Here is a 20,374-nt window from a genome sequence, read left to right on the forward strand (position 1 = left end):
TATGGGGATAGAGTGTCAGGGGATATGTGTTGTCTTCTTGCTTTGTGGGGGTGGGAAGGTGATGTTGGGAATCTGATGCTAGTAGTTTCTTGTGATACACAGAAGAAGCATAGGGGTATAGTAGATAGAATATGTAGAGATACAGGTTGATCAGTGATGCAGTTGGTAGGATCTGATATATACAATGTATTTGATAGGCTAAATACAATGTAATGTCTAAGCAATGTATCAAGCAAAGCACTCTTCCCAATCACCACCAGATCTGGCAAAACTCAGTCCCCGAACAAAATCATCCCGAGTACATCTGCCCAAAGCATCAACCCGACACCCGTGCAGAGGAACAACCCGATCATTGACCAACACTCGCACCAGAGGCTCCTCCGTTTGACACTGCATCATCTCCACGTACATCCGCGATGCGAAAGGAACCGTCCACGCAGACGAGTATCCGTCTGTCTCGGTGATGTTCTCAACAGTAGTCGACGATAACGCCTCGGTCCCGTTGTACAGCCCCAAGGCAAAGAGGATGGAGGTGATTCCGTTGTCGTGCGAAAAGTCAGCGTACAGCGTCGAGTTGAGCGGAAAGGTAGCTGGATTGGAGTCCAGGGTGTGGTTGCTGCTGGTGTCGTCGTGGACAGGCGTGTGGGTGAGTCGAGCGATGAGCTCGTTGGCATAGCCCACTCCCTGGGTCGGTCCGAGCGGGTTGCCTGCCCCGTGGCCGTAGTACTTGTCAAGAGACTTGAGGTAGTTGTAGTTGATCCATTCTTCGTGCGTGAACAGATCACAGAAAGGGGAGAGCTTGGTGTCGACCGTGTCCGTGGAGATGGTGTCAAAGGAGCACATGTCCATCACGTAGGTCACCTCTTTACTCGTCAGAGTCACCCCCGACAAGTCATTCTCCAGACGCTTGCGAATAGAGGGCACAAAGGTGGCGGTGAAGGTGGCTTCGATGTCGTCGGCTAATTCGCTGTTCTCAAAGACGGTGCAGGTGCCCGGGTCGAGGGTGTTGTTGGCGGTGCTGGCCTCGGAGATGACCACGTTGATCTTGGGTGCCGATTGGCCAGTCTGAGCGCGAGGGTCCTTGAGCTTGGTGTTCTGGAAGCCCTCGACGAACTTCTTTCCAGAGGCGATCACGCGGCTCGAATCCGAGGATCGGATGAACGGGACAATGTCCTTGGCCAGCGATTCGTATCGCTGGTAGAACTTGATGCCCGAATTGACCAACTCCTTCTCTCCGAAAGGAGTCAGATCGTCTGCGCCCAGGCTGTAGTTGTACGACTTCAGGAACGCGTACTTTCCCTCGAAGGAAGTCGCATCCTCCTGAATCTTCTCGATCAGGGCAGCGTACTTCTTACCCTTGGGCGCGGTAGGATACCGGGCTCCATGGCGGGAGAGAACCTGCGCAAAGGTAACCCGACATCCAGTCGGAACCTCTGGGGAAATGGTCGACTCGTTTGCCAGAGAAAAATACGGTGCGTACTGGCCCCAGAGATGCGAGGTCTGGGAGAAGCACTGGTAGCCCTGATCGACCGTGTCACACGTGGACTGGTTTCTCGCAGGAACTGCAAGTCCGAAGGAAATCCTGCACGACTGTCAGCCATTGTCCGCACATCTGGCAAGGAGAGCTTCTTATCGACTCCGATAGCGACATCACATACCCGGATAGCAAATACAGAGGAAGTAGAACCGCAGAGACGCCCATGATGCCTACCAAAACCAATTTCTTGCAAAGCTGCAGTCTCCGGCGCCGGGCATCACGCCGGACCGACCGGTCTTCATATAGGCCCCTCATCTCGTAGCATGCTGTGTGATGCTCTACCTCTTCAGGTTAGCAGCGCACTATGCTGACCCACGTGCAGGGATCCGATGGAGCTCTCAGCCAACAACTCCGAATGAGACGGCAAGTTGATGAAGAGTGGGCAAAGACGGGAGAAAAGTGGAGGAGACATGGAGGGAATTTGAGACTGGGGCCTCCCCCAAAATCGGGACCTGACCGACTGGCCTGGTAGGGAATTCATGCAGATTGCAGACGCGGTTGTCGCTTGTCAGGTTGCAAAGTACCTGCCGTGGGCGATGCTGATAGGCCCTCCCGCGCACGTGGACGGGCGGACATTTCCCGTTGGAGCTGGCTCGTTGCCTGAGTGCCTGGATGTTTGAGGCCAGGAGAAGCTCCCCAACTTTAGCTTCCATCGTTGAAGGTTCATCCAACTTCATGCGTCGTCAATTCGTCCATGGTATTATACACAGTCTAGGTCGTCCGCCAACCCCACACAACGGACGCTGAAAGGGCATGATCCCGAAAGATGACGAACAATAAATCGCCCAACGAAAATCATCGGCTCAATGAGCTGCATACAGCAAGCAGTATCTCTAAATTCAACCATGCAGATCATTCCATTCAATGTAAAACAAACGCCACCCAGCATATGGACCAGCAAGAAAATAAGAGATATGTGTAACTGTACGTGCAGAAAGGCAGACCAACAAACGTGATAACGACAAAACCAAGAAGCCACCCTTCACATTGCCACCCATCCTGACACCAAGGTCCACTATGCTGATCACACGAATCCTGCGCAGAGAGCTTTTCCATCAATGCTAAGAAAACGTCGCCTCCGTAAGATATTAAATCAGGCCGTTTAGGAACTTTTATCGCTCGCAGCCCAGCACGGGCTAGGAGTAACTGACAATAAGGAAAGAAGGAAGATATCTTCACCGAAGAGTGCCTCACGGTATTAGTAGCCCTCCCTGCGAGCCGCCGCAAGCACCATCATAGATATCTTCCCATATCTCAAAACTGCATGTCATCGCCCGTATCATCGTTTGACCCTTTCTGTTACGAGCTCCGCGCCCATTGTCCAGGAAACTGGGGCAGTGATCGTGCCTGCTGCTCATCAGGCAGGATACTCCGCTCGACATGGGTTGTTGCATACGAAGCCGGAGCCGTGGACCAGGTCACGGGCGGCCTCGTGGATGAACGGGCCATCAGGTTGGATGGCGCCGGAGCCAGCTTCCCACCTGGGCCAGAGGTGGTCTCGACAACCTTGCGGGAACCATCGGACGTGTGCCATGCTTCGCGCTCACGCTCAGATGCGGTCGGCTCGAAGGACGGGCGCAGGGCTCGAGGAGAAGCGGGCCTGGTGGGCAGCTGGCCTGCAGGTACCAAACGAGTGACGTGCTCACGAAAGAAATCTCTCTCAGAACGGTAGAAATCCCGTTCCTGGATCAGAGATCGGATCTCTTGGGCCTGCCTCTGCATCGCTTCGGTGTGTTTCCGGATCTCATCCTGCTGCCCAGCAATCTTCTGCTCCAACTGCATCTCGTTTCGTTTGCGGTTCCGGAATCTCCTGGACGCATCACTATTCGCCCTCCGTTTCTCGGCCTGGCTAGACGACCCGGACTTCAAATCGAGAAGACAGGGAATCATGCCAGGGTAAGGGGGGCTCTCCGGTGGGCCTCCCACCGCAGGCTTTTCTTCGCCCGTATGCCTAGATCCTGCCATTACTGAAGGCAATCGAGAGGCTGGTTCACTTTTGATATATGGAGATGTAGTGAGGAACGAGGGTGTGTGTTGAGCCAGAGGCGCGGCAGAGACGGCGGGAGATGACCGTCCGAGCTTGCTGTAAGCAGAAACCGGAGTCGTAGGGCTCGTTTCCTGTGAGCTCGGAGCAGGAGTAGGATTGGCACTTGTTCGACGGCTGTGGAAAGTTGGGGTCGAATGGATGGAGACTGGAGCCACTGCTTGATGCGTAGATGTCGGGATTGGCTGTCCAGAGACCGGATCGATGGTCAAGTGAGAACCAGGAGCTGGGGAATAGGAGGCTAGCCGCGATGCATGGGCCAGAGGGGACTGTGACACCCCCAATTTGGGGGGGTACCCGCCTGGAGCAGCAACGAAGCGCGCGGACGGGGAGGCGGGGGCGATGGCCTGATGACTTCTCATGGCAGGAGATGAAGATAGGCGTTTTGCTGGATGAAGGGACGGAGAAGGGAGATGGACGGAGGGGGATGAGGGCAGCCGAGCATGGGACGAGGATGCAGTCGGTAACTGCGACACCAAACCTTCCCGACCGTTTTCTGCGGCCACGACAGCAGCTTTTGAGGGAGGGTTCAAGATGGATTCAACTCCGAGGGAACGAAGTTGAGTTGATTGCATCGAGGGTTCCACAGGAGCCGATGGAAGCCAGGAAAGAGGCCGGGGACGCACAGAATCAGGACCATCGGAAGATGAAGAGTCATCGTCGGCGCGAGGCCGTTTCCTGTCAAACATACCGTGGTCCTCTGCCTGACGTGCTGCGTCATCTGAGGAAGAACCCGCCAATGTGGACGACATATGCTCCGATTCTCCTTGGATAGATCGATGGAGCGACCTAGGGCATTGCGGGGCTCCCTCTCTCTCCAGAAGAGCCGAAGACTCACGAAGAGCTGCCTGATGAGAGAGGGAGCCGGCTGGTTGGGCAAGATGGTAGCCTGGCAGCGAATGATATGGTGGCGAGGAATGAACCGGGTGGGAGTATGGAAGTGTCCCCAACACGCTGATCCCGAGGGTAGCCACGGTGAAAGGAAATGCACGGATCCACGAGAAAGTCGGAGAGGAGAGGTGACGGATGGTGGAAGGGATGAAGTGAAACGTCGATAGTATTCCTTTTTTGTTTTTTTTTTCTCTCGTTTGTTTTCTTCCCGACTTGGAGGAAATCTGGAGTTGCGGAAAAGACAGAAGGGGAGAGTGAGGAAGATGGAAGTACTACTACAACGATAGTGACCAGCAGTATACCGAATGTAGTAGGAGTGGCAGTAGTAGTAGTCGGTCGTATTAAAACAGTACCAAAAGCCAACCAGCGAGAGGTAGACGTTGCTTTCTTTTGAAATAAAATAGAAAAGATCAGATGGGCAACGAGCAAGGAATACAAAATATTATCTAGACGATGAATGAATAAATCCGGGCATGGGAGGAAGAAGAGAAGAAGAAGAACATCAAGTGAAAGCCGGAAGGGATAGGGACAGGGACAGTTTCAGTTGGAGAAGAATCATAAAGGAAGAACCCAAGCCAGAGAGAGACTGATGATGATGATGAATGATTTATTATTATTTATTTTCTAGGCGTGGTTTATTCTGGCTCGCGGACGGCTTTCCCAGTCAGAGCAAAAGGCGATCGTAGGTCGTTGACAGCATTCGGCGGTGAGGAACAGACCCGATGGTCAAAATAAATGGAGATAAAATAAATCAGTAGCAGGAATAATAATAATATTAATAAAAAATCCCAATCGAAAAAAATTATGCTGAGCGGGGGGGCGCCAAAAACAAGAGTGGGTGGGACCCCATGAGTGAACCCAGCGGCGTGGGAAGAGGAGACAACTAAGACAGGCCCCAGTGCCGACTTGCATGGGCGGATCGCGCAAGTCACGGCAGCAGAGGACGGACGACAGCAGAGCGCGCGCAATCGGCATGGCTGGAAAGCAAGCAAGCAAGCAAGCAGCGAGAAGCAAGATGGTCAAAGGGTCAGTCAGCAAGAGAGTTCGAGGTCCATGTGTACTTAGTTAGTATCCATCAGCATCCGCCAGTGCTTGCTAGGTATCCGTACCGACAGCATTACCGATTACACACAGCATACCGACATACATACACCCAGTCTTACTGATTACTTACATGAACATAGTACAGGGTACAGAGTACATACGTGGATACCACCCACGGCCCGACTTCACCCAGCCTGGACCTGGCAAGAAAGAAGCCAATGGATGATGCAGATGTGCAGCCATTATTATCCCACCACGCCCCCCTCCCTATCCTCTTAGTACCCAAGGGACGTACTTAATTAGTACCTATACCTGACTCGTACTTTGTGGTGATACCGACATGCATGCAGATGCATATCTAGATTAGGTAGACCTGGTGGTACCCGGTGGCCAAAAGTACGGAAAAAGAGGTGGGGGGAAGGCATCACCATGGAGGAGCCCCGGGGGTGACGGAACTGGTTGCCATGGACTGAATGTTCCCAATATAGCAGAGAGATAGATAGCCTAGGCTATCACTTAGGTACTCAGTAGGTGACTTGGTAGGGTTAGGGGTGGGCCATCTGCCTAGAAGCGCTGACGAACGTGGATGGAATGATCAACTGGGAAAACAATCTCATATTCCACCCTAGTGACTTGGCCATCTGATTGCTGCTTCCTGCTTCCCTGTCGAAGCAGGACATAACCGCGCCTCGGGAGCTATCAGTCAGTCCATGGAGGTGATCCCACGGGATCCTTCCACAGCTCCAGCTGGCCGAGGAAGCAGCATGCATTGATTAGGTACCAGGTACGTAAGATCGTAAGGGAAAGTCAGTCAGCTACCTAGCCAACGACGTAATCCGCTAACCACGAGCTAGTGGGCTCACTAAAGGCAACTAACACTGGCCTTGGGGCTGGGGAAACCGAAAGGTGCAGGTGAACCGGAGCGCTTAAACTGGGCGCGCCATCGCCATGGTTCAGTGGAGGCCCTGAAATACCTGCCTGGTACTTTACCCATACCGACCGATGAAGTCGCAATTCTAGCGGTGTTGCTGGGATCCTTACGGTACCCGCGAGGTATCCGCTCATGTACCATACCGTTCTTTCCCCCTCCCCCAATCCACTGACTCCGCCAGCACTTACCGCCTAGGTGCCATCTTCAACTATCGAGCATCCACGACCAACCCCATAATATACTAGAACAATCCCCCAATTGATTGTGATCAGGCCACTCGATCCCTAAGTGAATTCGACTAAGTTCTCGGTCATCCTCGGATTCGGAAGGATCCTATCCCTCATCCTGCCTTACGACGATCCTAGACTAATATTCTGCTTGACGTTCTAGCTTTCGCCGCCTCCACGGAGTTCACTTTCCTAGTCCATCTCCGATAGCCTTGGAGGAGTCCCTCTCCTCTTCAAAGCCTCAACCATGTCACTTTGCAGTAAATGTCTCTTGTGGATCTTAGATACCTTTCTATACCTCGGTATCATCAGCATGGGTGACTCGTCCCGGTTAGAAGCAGCACGGACCCAATGCAAGCCGGAAACGTGATTTGTTGGAGAAAAAGGAAAAGAAAAGAACCAAAAAAGAAATTAACAAAAAGGTCGGAAAACGGAAAATAAATTAATATTCAGGAAAGGCAAAGTCAGAGGACATCTGGCTAGCTCTAACCCTGGACGGAGCCATGTCGTGGCTTTGTGTTGCCGGCGGTTTTAGACCCTCGTTCTCCTCCAGGCGACGCTTATCCTGATGGGCCTTCCTGCCTATCTACCTAAGACTAGATGCCTTAGCCCCAGGATAGGTGCCGTGCCAATCCTCCTAAGAAGCTAAAACAAGGCCCTCGTCTAGTTCGCGTCGGCAGATGGGGCGGATGGCCGCGCTCCTCCCACTCAAGACGCCCGAATCACGATGTCTTGCATGCATGCGGGCAACATGCTTTTGCCTTCCTCCCCCAAAGTGGATGACAGACGGGTGACCGTCGTTACCATGTCACCTGCTGATCACCGTTGCTTCTCGCCCTCTTAGTTCCAAGAACACTTTCCTCCAGTGCTCCTACGTGCTGCCTCCACTCCGTCGTCCCTAAGTCGACAATGCCTCGACACCAAAACCACGCGAGCTGAGTGCCGTGATCTGTGTATCTGATAGCTTCCTTAATCCCACAATAAGCAGCCTTCTTCTCGTGGCTTAGCAAGGCCCTTAAAAACTGGGTCCGGGGGCTGTGAGAATCCCCTTTGTCGGACGCAGGCAGCAGAGCAGACAGGTCATCAAGAGGGCTGGCTTGTCATCCTGGAACCGTCATCTGAGTGGTCCACGGAGGATGCTTTGTGTTTCCATTCGGACTTTGTTGTTCACTCAAGTCGGGCCAAAAGTCAAAGGGAGGCAGGAGTGTTTCAGCTACGTCATTGGGCATCAACCGCCATGGAAACAACTCAGAAGCAATGTGCACAAGGTAGGCCTTGCTATATATCCCGCAAACTGCACTGCAATGAAGAGTACTCTGCGTCTGTCGATATGACAGCATTATACCCACCGGTGGGAATGTTGCATTACATCTGCCTTGCCGTACACTTCCTCTTGGCCTGAAGGAAGGTTCTCGGACTGTATATGATGGTAATATCACCGGATCAGGAAGACAGTCACTTGCAGGCTGCAACACAGCCCAAACACCCATGCATTAAGTGCAGATAAGCTCTCCATAATCTCGGTCAATAAGCCCCAAGGGCGAGGGTAGTCCGGAACTTCCTCTTGAGTGCAGTAAGCAAAGCCACCTAATACTCTTGAAGGAAGTAGGTCCCTCAGATTAAATTGGCTGGATTCAGTGGAGTCCGTAGAACTGGCGCCATGAAGACCAGCCGTTAAGGCTCATGGACCATTGGTGATCGGGCTAAGCCGGATTGCCGCGTTGTTTCCTGTCTCGCACAGTTGCGCCTTTCCGGTCAATTCTTCTTGCCCATCTTGCTGCCCATTGCGTTGCTTATTTTCTCAAGCTTAATGGAGGCATCGCTGTGGGGAATCTTCTGAGGGCATAAGGTTGAAAATTGGTGCCGTACTTTTTGAGGGTAAGTGGATGAAACGCCAGAAAGGTGAGGCGATAAAATAGACTATTACTACTATGAGGCAAACCTAAAAAAGAGGCATAAGAATAATCAGAAAGATAGGACAAAAAGGTAATACAAAAGGAGTGCTTGTAGATCTGTCCAGTACATATGTCGGTAAGGATCGGTGAGCTCCATGCTTCTGCAGAAAGTAGCGAATTACCTGCAGTAAGCTTGGGAAATTTCTCTGCGATCTAGCCGATCCAAGGGCCGCGATTGGTCAGAAGGGAAAAAGTCGTGGACCATTCTTCGTTTTCTGTGGACGAGTGGTCCCTCTGTGCTACCCCATAGGGACGGTTGCTTCGTTTAGTTGGCGCACCCAGCTGGATTGGGGTTCACCCTGCCACGGACAACTAAGTGACCGCTGTGGGAAACTGCCTCCAATACTAGAGGGTTTTCAGAGTGGGTGATAGGCATGGTAGGCATGGTTCGCTCCCCCACGGACGCGGTAACCTCGCTAGAGACGGCAAAGACGATTAGATAGCATCCGATATCCGATCTCCTTCACACTCAAGTATTGAACAAATCACCGCTGCTGATAATAGCCTAATCATTGTCATTCTCCTACTGGGTGAGAAGATCCCTTGGCTGGTACCGGCTGAATAGGAGGCAGTAGGCACATCGGTTCTGGAAGCCTCTTCTAGCCAGTTGCGGGTCGCGCCAGCTCGGTCTTCATCCTGGTTAGTCAATCCATGCCAAACTGCCCATTGTCCATTGCCCATTGGATTAGAAGTGGGTATCTATCTGCTATTTAGTGGAAGGTTTATGGTAGTGCTAGCCATGTTCTGTATAGCGGATGGAGTACACGTTACCTGATTAATATGTGCGGGAAGTGGAGTCCAGATGTTCCGTCCTCATTTGATTCATCCATCGTGGCGGCTGGACGGGACCAGGCATGGATGCCACTGATGGCGGAAGCCAGCCAGACGCAGCGGTCGGGACCGGAATCATTCTCCGTCTCCCATTCGTGTGCCTCGTTTGTGCTTTTCTCACTGGTCACATAGGAGATGATTTATCCTTGCACGTCGATTGGCCTGGAACCCTGTCTTTTCCCCCTTCCTGTCCCCTCGCTGGAGCCAATTCCAGTGGCCGCTCGATGTTCTGGGTCCTTATTCTCCAATCCGCCGCAGCTCTGTGCAGTTTGCTTCTGAACGACGCTAAACCGGGGAACGCCACGGGGACACAGGCGGATGTGGAAATGGGGACGGAGTGTGAGAGGGATTGCGTTAGTTCATGCGTTAGCCCATGCGTTAGTCGGAGGAGACGAGGGGGCTTTTCCCAGAGGAGCGGTTCCTGGTTGCGTGCTATTGACGGTTATCACCTTAGGAGACCAGACCATGGAATGAATACCCAGGCAAGATGGAATGGACAGGATAAGGTGGCTTCTGTCTGGGTTCTCGAAATGTCGATTGTTGGTGTTCAAGCCAGGGGTGGGAAAGGATTGTCGTTAGGCTGGCCACCTGACCTGCCTTCCTTCACAATCCTGCGAAGGCCTGTTTTTTTTACCAGAGGAGGAAGGTGTATTGTTATTTCTCCAAGTTATCAATCACGACGCCGTCAGATCCCAGCAAATCCAATTGATCGCCACGAAGGCTCCATGGCCTTGGATCCCATTGTTTCTTGCCTTTGCTTTTTCCTTCTAATTTTTCCCCTAGCCCCATTCTTCTATTGTTTTCCGTTTCCCTTGTTACCCTTAAACTCGGTGATGCCGCTGTAACCGCCCGTCAGTCGATTATCATCAACTACTATTATAGTTAATCTCGGTTTATCTCGTGCTAGTTGTCATTGTCATCCCTGGTCTGCTTCCTTCCGATGCAATTCTGTTTGATCCCCCTTCCTGACATTGTCGCCTCCATATAGCCCATAGCTCATCGGGCCCGAATCCCAATCATGGAGTACACAGGCAGGAAAACCTGCGCATCGGAAGGTATCCACTCTGTGCACTCCGTACTTTCGAACCCCCTGCCCTGCATCGCCTAGCTGGTATTCTTATGTACGTAAGAACGTACATACTTACATCTGTACCTTGAATGTACGTACAGTCAGTGTACAGTCAATAACTCGGTAAAGTATCGCCCTGCAGCCGAAAAGGAAACAGCAAGCAGAAAAAGAAAGCAAGCTCCCGTTCATCCAAGAGCTTCTGGACTTGTCGCTATCTAAGAAACACCGACCACCAATCCACCGGCTTGACACAGTGATATTCAACGGACCAGTTCGTCCGCATGCAAAGATTGGCACTGACTAGATCCCAGGGTAGGTAGTATTGCCGTAGCGCATGTGCTGCACATGCATGCACCATCCTTCACACTTGTCACCCACCATCTTGAAAGCCGAGCGATCATCAAGTTAGACTCCGTATAGGGCAGGTACACTGCATGCAATCCCGAGATCCTGGAGGCGGATGCATCATTATACAGGACTAGGACAAAGAGTGGAGGAGATAATAGCATTATGGACCGGAAGTTGTTTGCTGCCCTCTGCAACAGTCGGGAGTTCTGTGGTGTCCTTAGGCATCCCTGCGTTCAAGCCTGTCCAATGTACATAGCAGGTCAGCCAACGTAGAATATCTTGGGTACTTTGAAAGCGACCGCTGGGATTTAACTAGTCTTTCGTGCCTAGTTCCATTCGTTGCTTTTGGTTGCTTCCCCGGGTTTCGCATGCAATATAGCGGTAAGCCGAATGACCCCGTCCGTGAACGGAGCCTATTTTATTTGAAGCGATCTTTTCCTTCTGACAAATATAGTCTTGTTGAATTTTGAATTAACACTACATGTGATTATGAAATTCTGACCTCAGAATCAATCTTGCAGACACACGGCGAAAGAAAAATAAAGACAGGCCCGGAGAACAAAGAAGAAAGAAAGACCCGCTGGTCTGCTGACTTGCGGTCACGCCTGTCCGTACTGTCCAGTCCCATCTCCTCGTCTGCATCCACCATTCCTTGACCCGCCGACCTCCCACTTATCCTCCGGTTCGGAGACGGTCGAAGCAGTCCTTCATCCTTCTTCAACGGAAGGAAGGGCCACTGCAAGGGTACGTAGATGCTGCCACCAATATGCTTGAGTCGAGACCCAGCACGTATGATGTGGACGTGTTCCACAGCATCCTTTGTGATGTACGCAGAAGTACCTAACTGCTCCACCCTGGCTGTACGAATCCTGTGGCTAACCGACTCATCACTTATCCTGGACAGTTCACACCTTAGCTAGAACAGCCGTCTCGTTTAGTCCTCAAATTCATGGCTACGTTGATCTTTCAAGATGGGTATACAAGGCGAACGGCACTCCACCAGAAGCCCCGAGTGGTCTCCCATTGCTGGTGATCGACCAGCGGTCGAAATCCCTTATCTTTAAGCTAGTCGACTACTTCCACTAGACTACTGTGCTGACCATTGCGGTCAGTCTTGAAATCGAAACTCATTCTTGGGCTTGCCCCTGATGCCGACGTCGACTCTATAGAGTCGTCCTCCGTACCGGATCGAGTCCGGGAACTGGTCATCGTTGACATCATCCTTGGCAGTCGTGATGAAGAGTTCCGTTCCCACGAAAGTTGGGCAGGTGATGTTTCGGGTGGGAAACGTGATTTCACCAATGATCTTTCCTTCCGGCGAGATACGGATCACTCTTCCACCACCGTAAATGGCACTCCATATACAGCCTTCCTCGTCGATAGCAAAACCATCGGGCTCTTTGGGTTCCCCGATGTCGAAGAAGACTCTTCGGTTGCTAATGTCCCCGGTCTTTGCATCAAAGTCAAAGGCGTAAATCTTCCCGGTGGGAGAGTCGGTCAGGTACATAGTGTCATCCGCAGGGTTCCAGCCAATCCCGTTGGGAATCGTCACTTGTTCAACCATGCGGTGCAGTTTCAGATCTGGATCTAGCCTGAACAGTACGCCTTCATCGCTTGGGGCTTGCACCTTGGGATCGTTCATGGCCCCAGCCCAAAACCGTCCGTGGCTGTCGACTGCCCCATCGTTGAAACGCATCCTGTTTTGGTGACGTTCCGGATGAGTCAGATCCCACGAGAAATGCGGCACAAATCCTGATTTTTGACATACCTATGATCCTTGGCCGGGTCGTCCCATGCCTTCCGGATATAGGACAGCGCGCCCGTGTTGCGGTCGACCAGGGCGAATCCATGTTTTGCGGCTACGACGATCTGATCCTTGCGGGAATCCCCAGCATTCGCAATATTGGCGGTCACCCTACATTTTTCGAAGAAAGGGTTAGTACTGGAGCCACCTACAGAACAACCTCCCTGTGGGCCTATAGGGTGAGCGACATACCCGATTGACGCATGAGTGTCTAGGGTTTTCAGGGAGTCCGGACCTTGGGCAAGATCCAGAGCGTATAGTTTCTGCTGCCAGATATCGACGAAGCGGAACTCGTTCTTGTCCTTGTCGTGAAACGGTCCTTCCAATAAGGTTCCCGGTACATCGACATACGGCTACATACAGAAGCCAGTGTGAGGATCAGCTACCTAATTCGTACCCCACATAGGGTGATCGCCTTTCAGCCGAGGAGTATTTCAAATACCGTACCTTAGAGACCGTCCATTTCTGGAAAGGGAATCCAGACATTCCGATGACAGGCGGTTCAGGTTCGGGATCTGATCGGGAGCACCCGCGGTCAGAGCTGGATCGAGGAATCCTAGTCTATTTGAGGAATATGCACGGCGGTTAAGGCCAGATGAGTACTGGAAGCCTGGAAAATGGAGCAATGATGACGACCGTTGTGGGAGTACTGAGGAACCCAACCCGAGGGAAAGAATCGATAGTCGGGAAGTCTGAGAGGGGGAGCCTTCGGCGGTACCCTCGGTTGCCAAGCCAGCGTCCCCCCGCACGAACCTCATCGAACACTTTTCTGGTTCTTCCCCTTTAGCGTTAGGGAGCTCATGGCCAGTGGAGCTGGGCGACAACTCTGGCTGGCAGGTAGGCTGGCAGCCTGGCACAGGCTACAGCCCATCGGGCCACGACTCCGTTCTCCGTGCCAAATTGGTCGGTACTTTCAGCAGTGGGTAACCCGGCTCAGGTGCCACCGGTGCTAGCTACGAGTCTGGACCAAGAAAGCAGCTGCGGTTTCAGCTGAAGCTCGGTCGCCGCTCGTCGTGCCAATAAATAGACATAGTGCCTCATCGGATGTCCGTGTTCCTCACGGCCCAGGAAAGTATCTCAAACACCCGATCCAGTGGCCCTTTCCACTATTGAGGCCCTCGGGTCTTTGGTGGATACGATTATTGAAACCCACCGTCAGGCCCGACTCCACCGAATGGAGCTATCACCTGTCATGTGAATTGTATGAGCTACCTGGCCCAACAGCTTCGTCACAGCAAACGTGGTAAACTTATCAAATGAGGGCCCAGGAAAAGCAAAGATGAGGAGGAAGACAGGCCCCCACAGTTGAGTCCGTTTGATCAGGTTAATCAAATGCAGTCTCGCCATAACGCCAGCCAGCCCTGCTTGTCACTGTCAGTGACAGGGTGCGGCAGGCTTCCCGTGTTCCGCCTCATTTGTTCCAGACAAGGACCGCAGTGGAGCAACATCACATACGGGGCGATAATACGAACAAATAGGAATGCACCCGGGATCTCCCTGGGGCGTGCGGACGTCTGGAAAATATGGCGGCAGCCGGTAGCGGATTAGTTTAGGGCTTGAAGCAAGCTGCGCGACAGAGTAGGATCAAGCAATGTGAGTCCCGGATCTAAAGCGTTCCTTGGATGCAGACACGGCATATCCGTCCAGGGTCCCAAACTCCGGGACGATGTGGAAGATTCCCTACCAGTTGGAGGCCAGCCTTCTGACATACAGCCGTTACGACAGATTCTCTGCACTGACCACCGAATTCCTACTGAGTAAGTTGTACTTGTGACCTACGTAAGTACAGTAATAATAGGTCGCGATTACTCATACTGATAGTGTGAGAACAGGATTAAATGAGAGAAAGAATAATGAAAAAAATTAAAGGGTGAAAGAAAAGGAAAAAGAAAAATGAGAAAAAGCAAAGGCTGTGAAGGAGCAGCTAGGATGCTTCCAAATCCCAATTCCTTCGGGATTGGGTCGGCGCTAGGCAAGATCCTCGCCTATGGTTTGGCAGACTTACGTTGCTTTTGCTGGCTAGACCGGGTTACTCTAGCTGACCTATTGAGTGAATTGCAGCACAGACTAAGACTTTGTGACCCCCGAGCGGTCTAGCAAGTTGGCAACATGGCTATTGACGACCGAGAATCCGACACCGGCTCCTCAACAACGACACTGACTGAACTGGATCTCCATCTATCTGGGGTGATCGTCGTCATAGTGCTAATCGTACACGAAAGTGGCAAAAGAGGATAATAGGGTCGCGTCGGTTGATGGGGGCGTTGCCCCCATCGGCGGCTGCAGTGATTGACGGTCGGACGGCCCAACATTGGGTCCTCGGCGGTGCAGATATACGAACGGACGGAGTCTGCCAGCAGCCACATACAACCTTAATAGTTCATCCAGTGTAGCAGGCGGGGAGTGCAATGGGCCAGCTCAACGGCGATGCATCCGTTGGGCGGGCAGACAGTACCTGCAGGAGGCAAACACGACTGATATTCGAGCGAGCGTTCGGTGGACCACTCGATCCAGCAATGTGTCCGTGAAAATGCGGTGTACACAGGCTGGATGCGGCGTGTCATGTCGGTCATTCGGTAGCTGGGAGAACTGGCCAGCGGGCGGCGGGCTTGAGGGGGGGATTTCCCCGACCGTTGGAAAATGAGTGGTCACATTGACGGTGGGCATGGCATGTCGAGATGAGGATGGATGTACTTATGTATGCAAGTATGTCCAGATTTAGTTCTCTCCGCGCGGCGGTGCGATTTGAGCAGCAGCGCGCAAGGCCTAGGCAGACTCACATGATCGATTCTTCATGCACGACAATGTAACTTACATGGGGATGCAGCTGCGTACGGGGTTGTGTATCGTATGGTTGGTAACCGGTCAGCTCTGTATGGTAATACCAAGACATACATCCATACCATCGAAACAGAGTAGACCAAGACCAAGACCAAACCATCAAATAAACATGAGTTGATTGAAAGCCTCAATCATAAACCCAACTGACCCTGACTTCCAAGACAGAAACTATACCCCGACCAGCCAACACTTCAACCTCTTGTAAGCAGTCCCAGTCCCAGTCCCAACCCGCCACGACACACTCCAACCAAGACACACATGGGCTGCTTGCTTGCTGGCTGGCTCCCTCCCGTTTGCAACGCAACTAGTCCGTCCAGACCGACAGGACGACAGGGCGACAGGGCCAAAAAGCTACCGCTGACGGACGGAGGATTTGCCCTCCCCTCGGTAGGTTAGGTTAGGTTAGTACCTAACCTGCACGTACCCTACCAATGGCAAAGCAAATCGACAAATAATCGACGCTTGGCTGGCAGTGATTCGGTAGTGTGGTTATGTATGTGGCTTTTTTGGGGATTTCATGCATTAGTTTCGTTTGGGGGTGATACTTGGTAGATACTTGGGTAGATACTACTTTACTGGTGGGAGGGATATTAGGTTTGAGATTAGGATTAGGCTTGTTTGTTTGTTTGAGGGTATGAAGGATGAGTATTTGTGTTTCTGTTTCTGTTTGATATCGGTACGTATGTCAGTAAGTAATATGTACAATCCTAGTAGAATTAAAATTAGGTATTGGGTTGTGTTTGTTTGGCCCTCTCCGCATTTTATATGAGACTGGGTGGGTTGCAGTTGCCGAGGTTAGATAGATGTCATAAGGCTAACCCGGTACAATCCTCGCAAGTTAAGTCTATGTATCTAATATGTATCGAGCAATCAAACATGCATGCATGCAAGCAATCAAGCCGCGTTTCGAATCGATTCATATCTGAGACGTGGTGTGGTGTGGTGTGTTGTGGTGTATCTAGTCTGGTTGTTATGCAGGGTGGGTATCTATCTAGCTGGGATTGAGTCTTGGTTGGGAACGGATTATTCATTATATTTTTAGATGTTTTTGTGTAGGGTGTGGGTATGTAGTAAGTACTTAGGTACTTAGGAGAGGAAGAAGGAGGAAGGAGGAAGAGGAAGAGGAAGAGGATCCCCCACATCGTGAATCAAACCAAACAACACCCCACCTGACAAACACAGATGCATACATAGGTTAGAAAGTAGACAGACGGAAAGAGAAGGCCGAAGCGACCATAGGTTTCTGGATATAGTTAGTCTAGATACTTATATTTATCATCATTTTTTATGGTGGCTATGTAGTATGTACGGAGGGAAAATAAATCTAGGTAGAGAGAAATACATTTCATTAAGTATGAATATATCTAATAAATGAGGGGATTATTTAGGTTGCGTTGGGTATCTTAGACCAACCTAATCTTGCGGTAGCTACCTAACCACTACCTTACCTACTTACCTATTTACCCACCTCAACAACTGAACAGAGTAGATCATGTTTGTTTGCTTGCTCGTTTGCTTAATTACTTGATTACCTGCTTGAGCCATACTATATCACATTCACATATTCACCACTGTCTCTCTCTACATACAAACGATGCATTTAGCCTGAACCCATGACCACCAACCCAAATACGAGATGTATATACTAAGCAAGCAAGCAAGTAGTAAATAGTATCTGCATGCACGTAAGCCCTCTACTACCGACATGGACATTGATGTTGACATGCAGGATGCATGCATGCATATATTCACATTCATACTTACCTTACCACCCCTCCCACCATCATCACAACCATTTACTTACTCTGTCCATCCATCCATCCATCCATGTACGTATATACATACATATGTACAATATCTATCATGTAAGTATGTGTTTGTGTTTGTTCAACCTGAGTTGTACACACATACATATGCAAGACCACTAACTACTTACATACATGTATACATACCCCTTACTTCCACCAACACACCACACCACACACAAAACCATAGGAATGCACATCTGTAAGCATAGACAAGTATGTAGGTATGTATGTAAGTAAGTAGCCCAATTCCCATCCCAACTGATCCCATCCAATCGCCTTACAATCCCATTTGGAATTATCAGGTATCTATGCTTTTGGCTTGGCGGTACTTGGCACAGTGGAAGGATGGATGGAGTTGTTTGATGGGTGTGTGACCTATGCGTGTATGTATGTATGTATGTATGCAGATTGCTGCAGGGTTGTTGGATTAGAAAGGTATGGAGGGAGGGAGGGAGGGGTTAGTAGATTTGCATTGCGGTTTGTATGCATGTATGCATGTAGTATGGACGTGCTTGAGGGTTTACCTGGGTTTGGGTCGTGGTTGTGTAACGTTATTGGGTTGTGGTGTGGTAGATTCTTGTATCTAGATGTGGGTACGGAGTACTGGTAGATAGTAGAGATTTGGTTTGGAATGTAACTTGGGTATTGGGTATTACTTCAACTCGGCTTTTTATACATCACCGATTACTTGGCATACACCAGCCAATGTCGCAGAGACACATAGCTCATGCACCGCCATCAAGGCAACGTTCATCAGACTGGTGTTCGTCCTACCAGACACGTCCCACACGTCACGGTTGCAATTCATTCGCTATCACGCAACCGTGTCGCCTACAGCTTCGTTCCCAGGTTGACATGGATCGCCTTGGCCTGCGAGTACGCCTCCAAACCGGCCTCGCCCAGCTCGCGCCCAATCCCACTCTGCTTCACTCCACCAAATGGCACCCGGAAATCGCTGTCGTTGCTGCTGTTGATCCAGACCATGCCCGCCTCAATATCCGACGCAACCCGGTGCGCCCGCTCAATGTCCTTGGTGAACAGTGCGGCGCCCAGTCCATACGTCGTGTCGTTGGCCCGCGTCACGGCCTCCTCCTCCGTCGAGAAACTGGCAATCACCACAAACGGACCGAAGACCTCTTCCCGGTAGATACGCATGTTGTCCTTGACGTTGGTGAAGACGGTGGGCGCAATGAAGAAGCCCTTACCATCACCCACGTTCTTGAACGGCTCGCCACCGGCCGCCAGAGTCGCGCCTTCGGACTTGCCGGCTTCGATATAAGAGAGCACACGCTCGTACTGAGCCTTGGTGACCTGGGGTCCCTGGAAGGTGTCGTCCGCAAAGGGGTCGCCAACCTTGCTGGTGGCGGCCACCTCCGCCTTGAAGAGGTCCACAAACTTGTCATAGATGGACTCGTGCACCAGGATACGGGAGGTGGCGGTGCACACCTGTCCCTGGTTGTACATGATACCCACATGCGCCCACTTGGCGGCCTGCTCGATGTCGGCATCGTCAAAGACCAGCAGGGGTGACTTGCCACCGGTCTCCAGCGTGATGTTCTTCAAGGTACCGGCAGCCATCTTCATGATCTCTCGGCCAGTCATCGTCGATCCAGTGAACGCAATCTTGTCCACACCGGGGTGGGCCACGAGGGCACTACCGGCAACTCTTCCGTGGCCGTTCAGGATGTTGATAACACCCGGCGGGAAGCCAGCCTCTTTGATGAGGTTGGCGAGATAGAGGATGCTGAGAGGGGTCTGCTCAGCCGGCTTCATAACAATGGTGTTACCGCAAGCCAAAGCAGGACCCAACTTCCAGGCCGCCATAGCCAGGGGGAAGTTCCAGGGAATAATCTGACCCACCACACCGATGGGCTGGCGGAGGGTGTAGGCAAACTTGGCCGGGGTGGTGCTGATGGTCTGACCGTGCACCTTGTCGGCGTATCCGGCATAGTACCGGAGGGTGTTGATGACCTCACCCAGGTCGTCGTTCAGGGAAACGGAGTACGGCTTGCCTGGAGAGGGTCAGTGGATGACGAGAAACCAGGAATCACTTGAAGGCTTCCTACCATTGTCCCAAGTCTCGATCGTGGCCAGCGTCTCCCGGTGCTGCTCGATCAGGTCGGCCAGCTTCTGCATCAGGACGCCCCGCTCAGTGGGAGGCAGCAGCTTCCATGAGGGGTCGTTGAACGCTTTACGGGCAGCCTTGACAGCAGTGTCAACATCCTCTTCACCCGCCGCATAGACCGAGACGATTTCCTCTTCATTGCTGGAGCTGGTCAGGACCGATCCATGTGATGCCCGGACTTGGATCCACTTACGAAGGGTTGATGCTGGCGAACTTCTCACCCGACTTGGAGGGGACAAACTCGTTGTTGATGAAGAGACCCACGGGCTGAGCGTACGAGCGCCCGTTCGGAGCCGTCAACTGCACGGAAAGATTGGTCATGGTGAGTGGAGAGGTATAAAATCGACGAGGGGCAGCTGGGAGGCGGGACAGAGGCAGGCCACGCAGACGCAGGGGGACTCGGAGGGGAAGAGAAAGGAGGGGAGTGGGGGAGAGAAGAGGCATTGAGGTGGCGGAAGATTTTATGGCGAAGAGGGACCTGACTGACTGATAGATAATCAATGGATGAGACAGTGATTATTAGCGCATGGCGATTACGGATGGATTGCCGTGAAGCTTCCCCGCCAGCGATAACCGGAGGGCGAATGGGAGGCGTTGTCCCCGTGCGGCGGCCCCTCTTCGCATACACCTGCTCTTCTCGATCTTTTTCTTCACCTTTCCCCCCGACGCGGAACTCACTTCCATTCTCACTCCCCGATGTCTCGCCAGTCGCCACTGCCATGGAATTAGGCTCAGAAGTCCGAACCCCGTTCCTCCGTCCACCCCGAGCCGTTCATCTCAACCTAACTCCATCCGCAGCTCCTCCGCACTTTTTTCCCTGATCCGGCCGGTGCAGCATCTCTCCTCTCGCGTGCATGCAGCTGCATCCTGATCCCCAATCATCGCCCTTCCGACTCCTCCAGCTGGCTGCTGCGCCCTG

General features: G+C 51.9%; 4 protein-coding genes across 4 annotated transcripts; all 4 read right to left on the reverse strand.

Annotated features, from left to right (window-relative positions):
* Positions 1-228: 228 nt before the first annotated feature.
* BO94DRAFT_460303 (histidine phosphatase family protein) lies at positions 229-1,792 on the reverse strand (the record flags this gene model as incomplete). Its single annotated transcript, XM_025607878.1, has 2 exons — positions 229-1,582; positions 1,659-1,792. 2 exons carry the CDS (start codon positions 1,790-1,792, stop codon positions 229-231), a joined length of 1,488 nt encoding a protein of 495 aa, XP_025470260.1.
* Positions 1,793-2,836: 1,044 nt separating this feature from the next.
* BO94DRAFT_554263 (uncharacterized protein) lies at positions 2,837-5,609 on the reverse strand (the record flags this gene model as incomplete). The annotated part of the gene is made up of 2 exons (XM_025613704.1): positions 2,837-4,302; positions 5,582-5,609. 2 exons carry the CDS (start codon positions 5,607-5,609, stop codon positions 2,837-2,839), a joined length of 1,494 nt encoding a protein of 497 aa, XP_025470261.1.
* Positions 5,610-11,809: 6,200 nt separating this feature from the next.
* Positions 11,810-13,256, reverse strand: BO94DRAFT_486660 (SMP-30/gluconolactonase/LRE family protein). The gene is made up of 4 exons (XM_025609014.1): positions 13,129-13,256; positions 12,874-13,034; positions 12,646-12,792; positions 11,810-12,574 (listed from the first exon to the last, which is right to left on the reverse strand). The coding sequence occupies exons 1-4, from the start codon at positions 13,165-13,167 to the stop codon at positions 11,986-11,988; spliced, it is 936 nt and encodes a 311-aa protein (XP_025470262.1). The 5' UTR covers positions 13,168-13,256; the 3' UTR covers positions 11,810-11,985.
* A 4,905-nt stretch (positions 13,257-18,161) lies between these two features.
* BO94DRAFT_459693 (aldehyde dehydrogenase family protein) lies at positions 18,162-19,776 on the reverse strand (the record flags this gene model as incomplete). Its single annotated transcript, XM_025607850.1, has 3 exons — positions 18,162-19,342; positions 19,397-19,596; positions 19,649-19,776. 3 exons carry the CDS (start codon positions 19,774-19,776, stop codon positions 18,162-18,164), a joined length of 1,509 nt encoding a protein of 502 aa, XP_025470263.1.
* Positions 19,777-20,374: the final 598 nt, after the last annotated feature.

This window comes from Aspergillus sclerotioniger (assembly GCF_003184525.1).
Source record: "Aspergillus sclerotioniger CBS 115572 chromosome Unknown BO94scaffold_6, whole genome shotgun sequence".
In the NCBI taxonomy this organism is placed as follows: domain Eukaryota; kingdom Fungi; phylum Ascomycota; class Eurotiomycetes; order Eurotiales; family Aspergillaceae; genus Aspergillus; species Aspergillus sclerotioniger.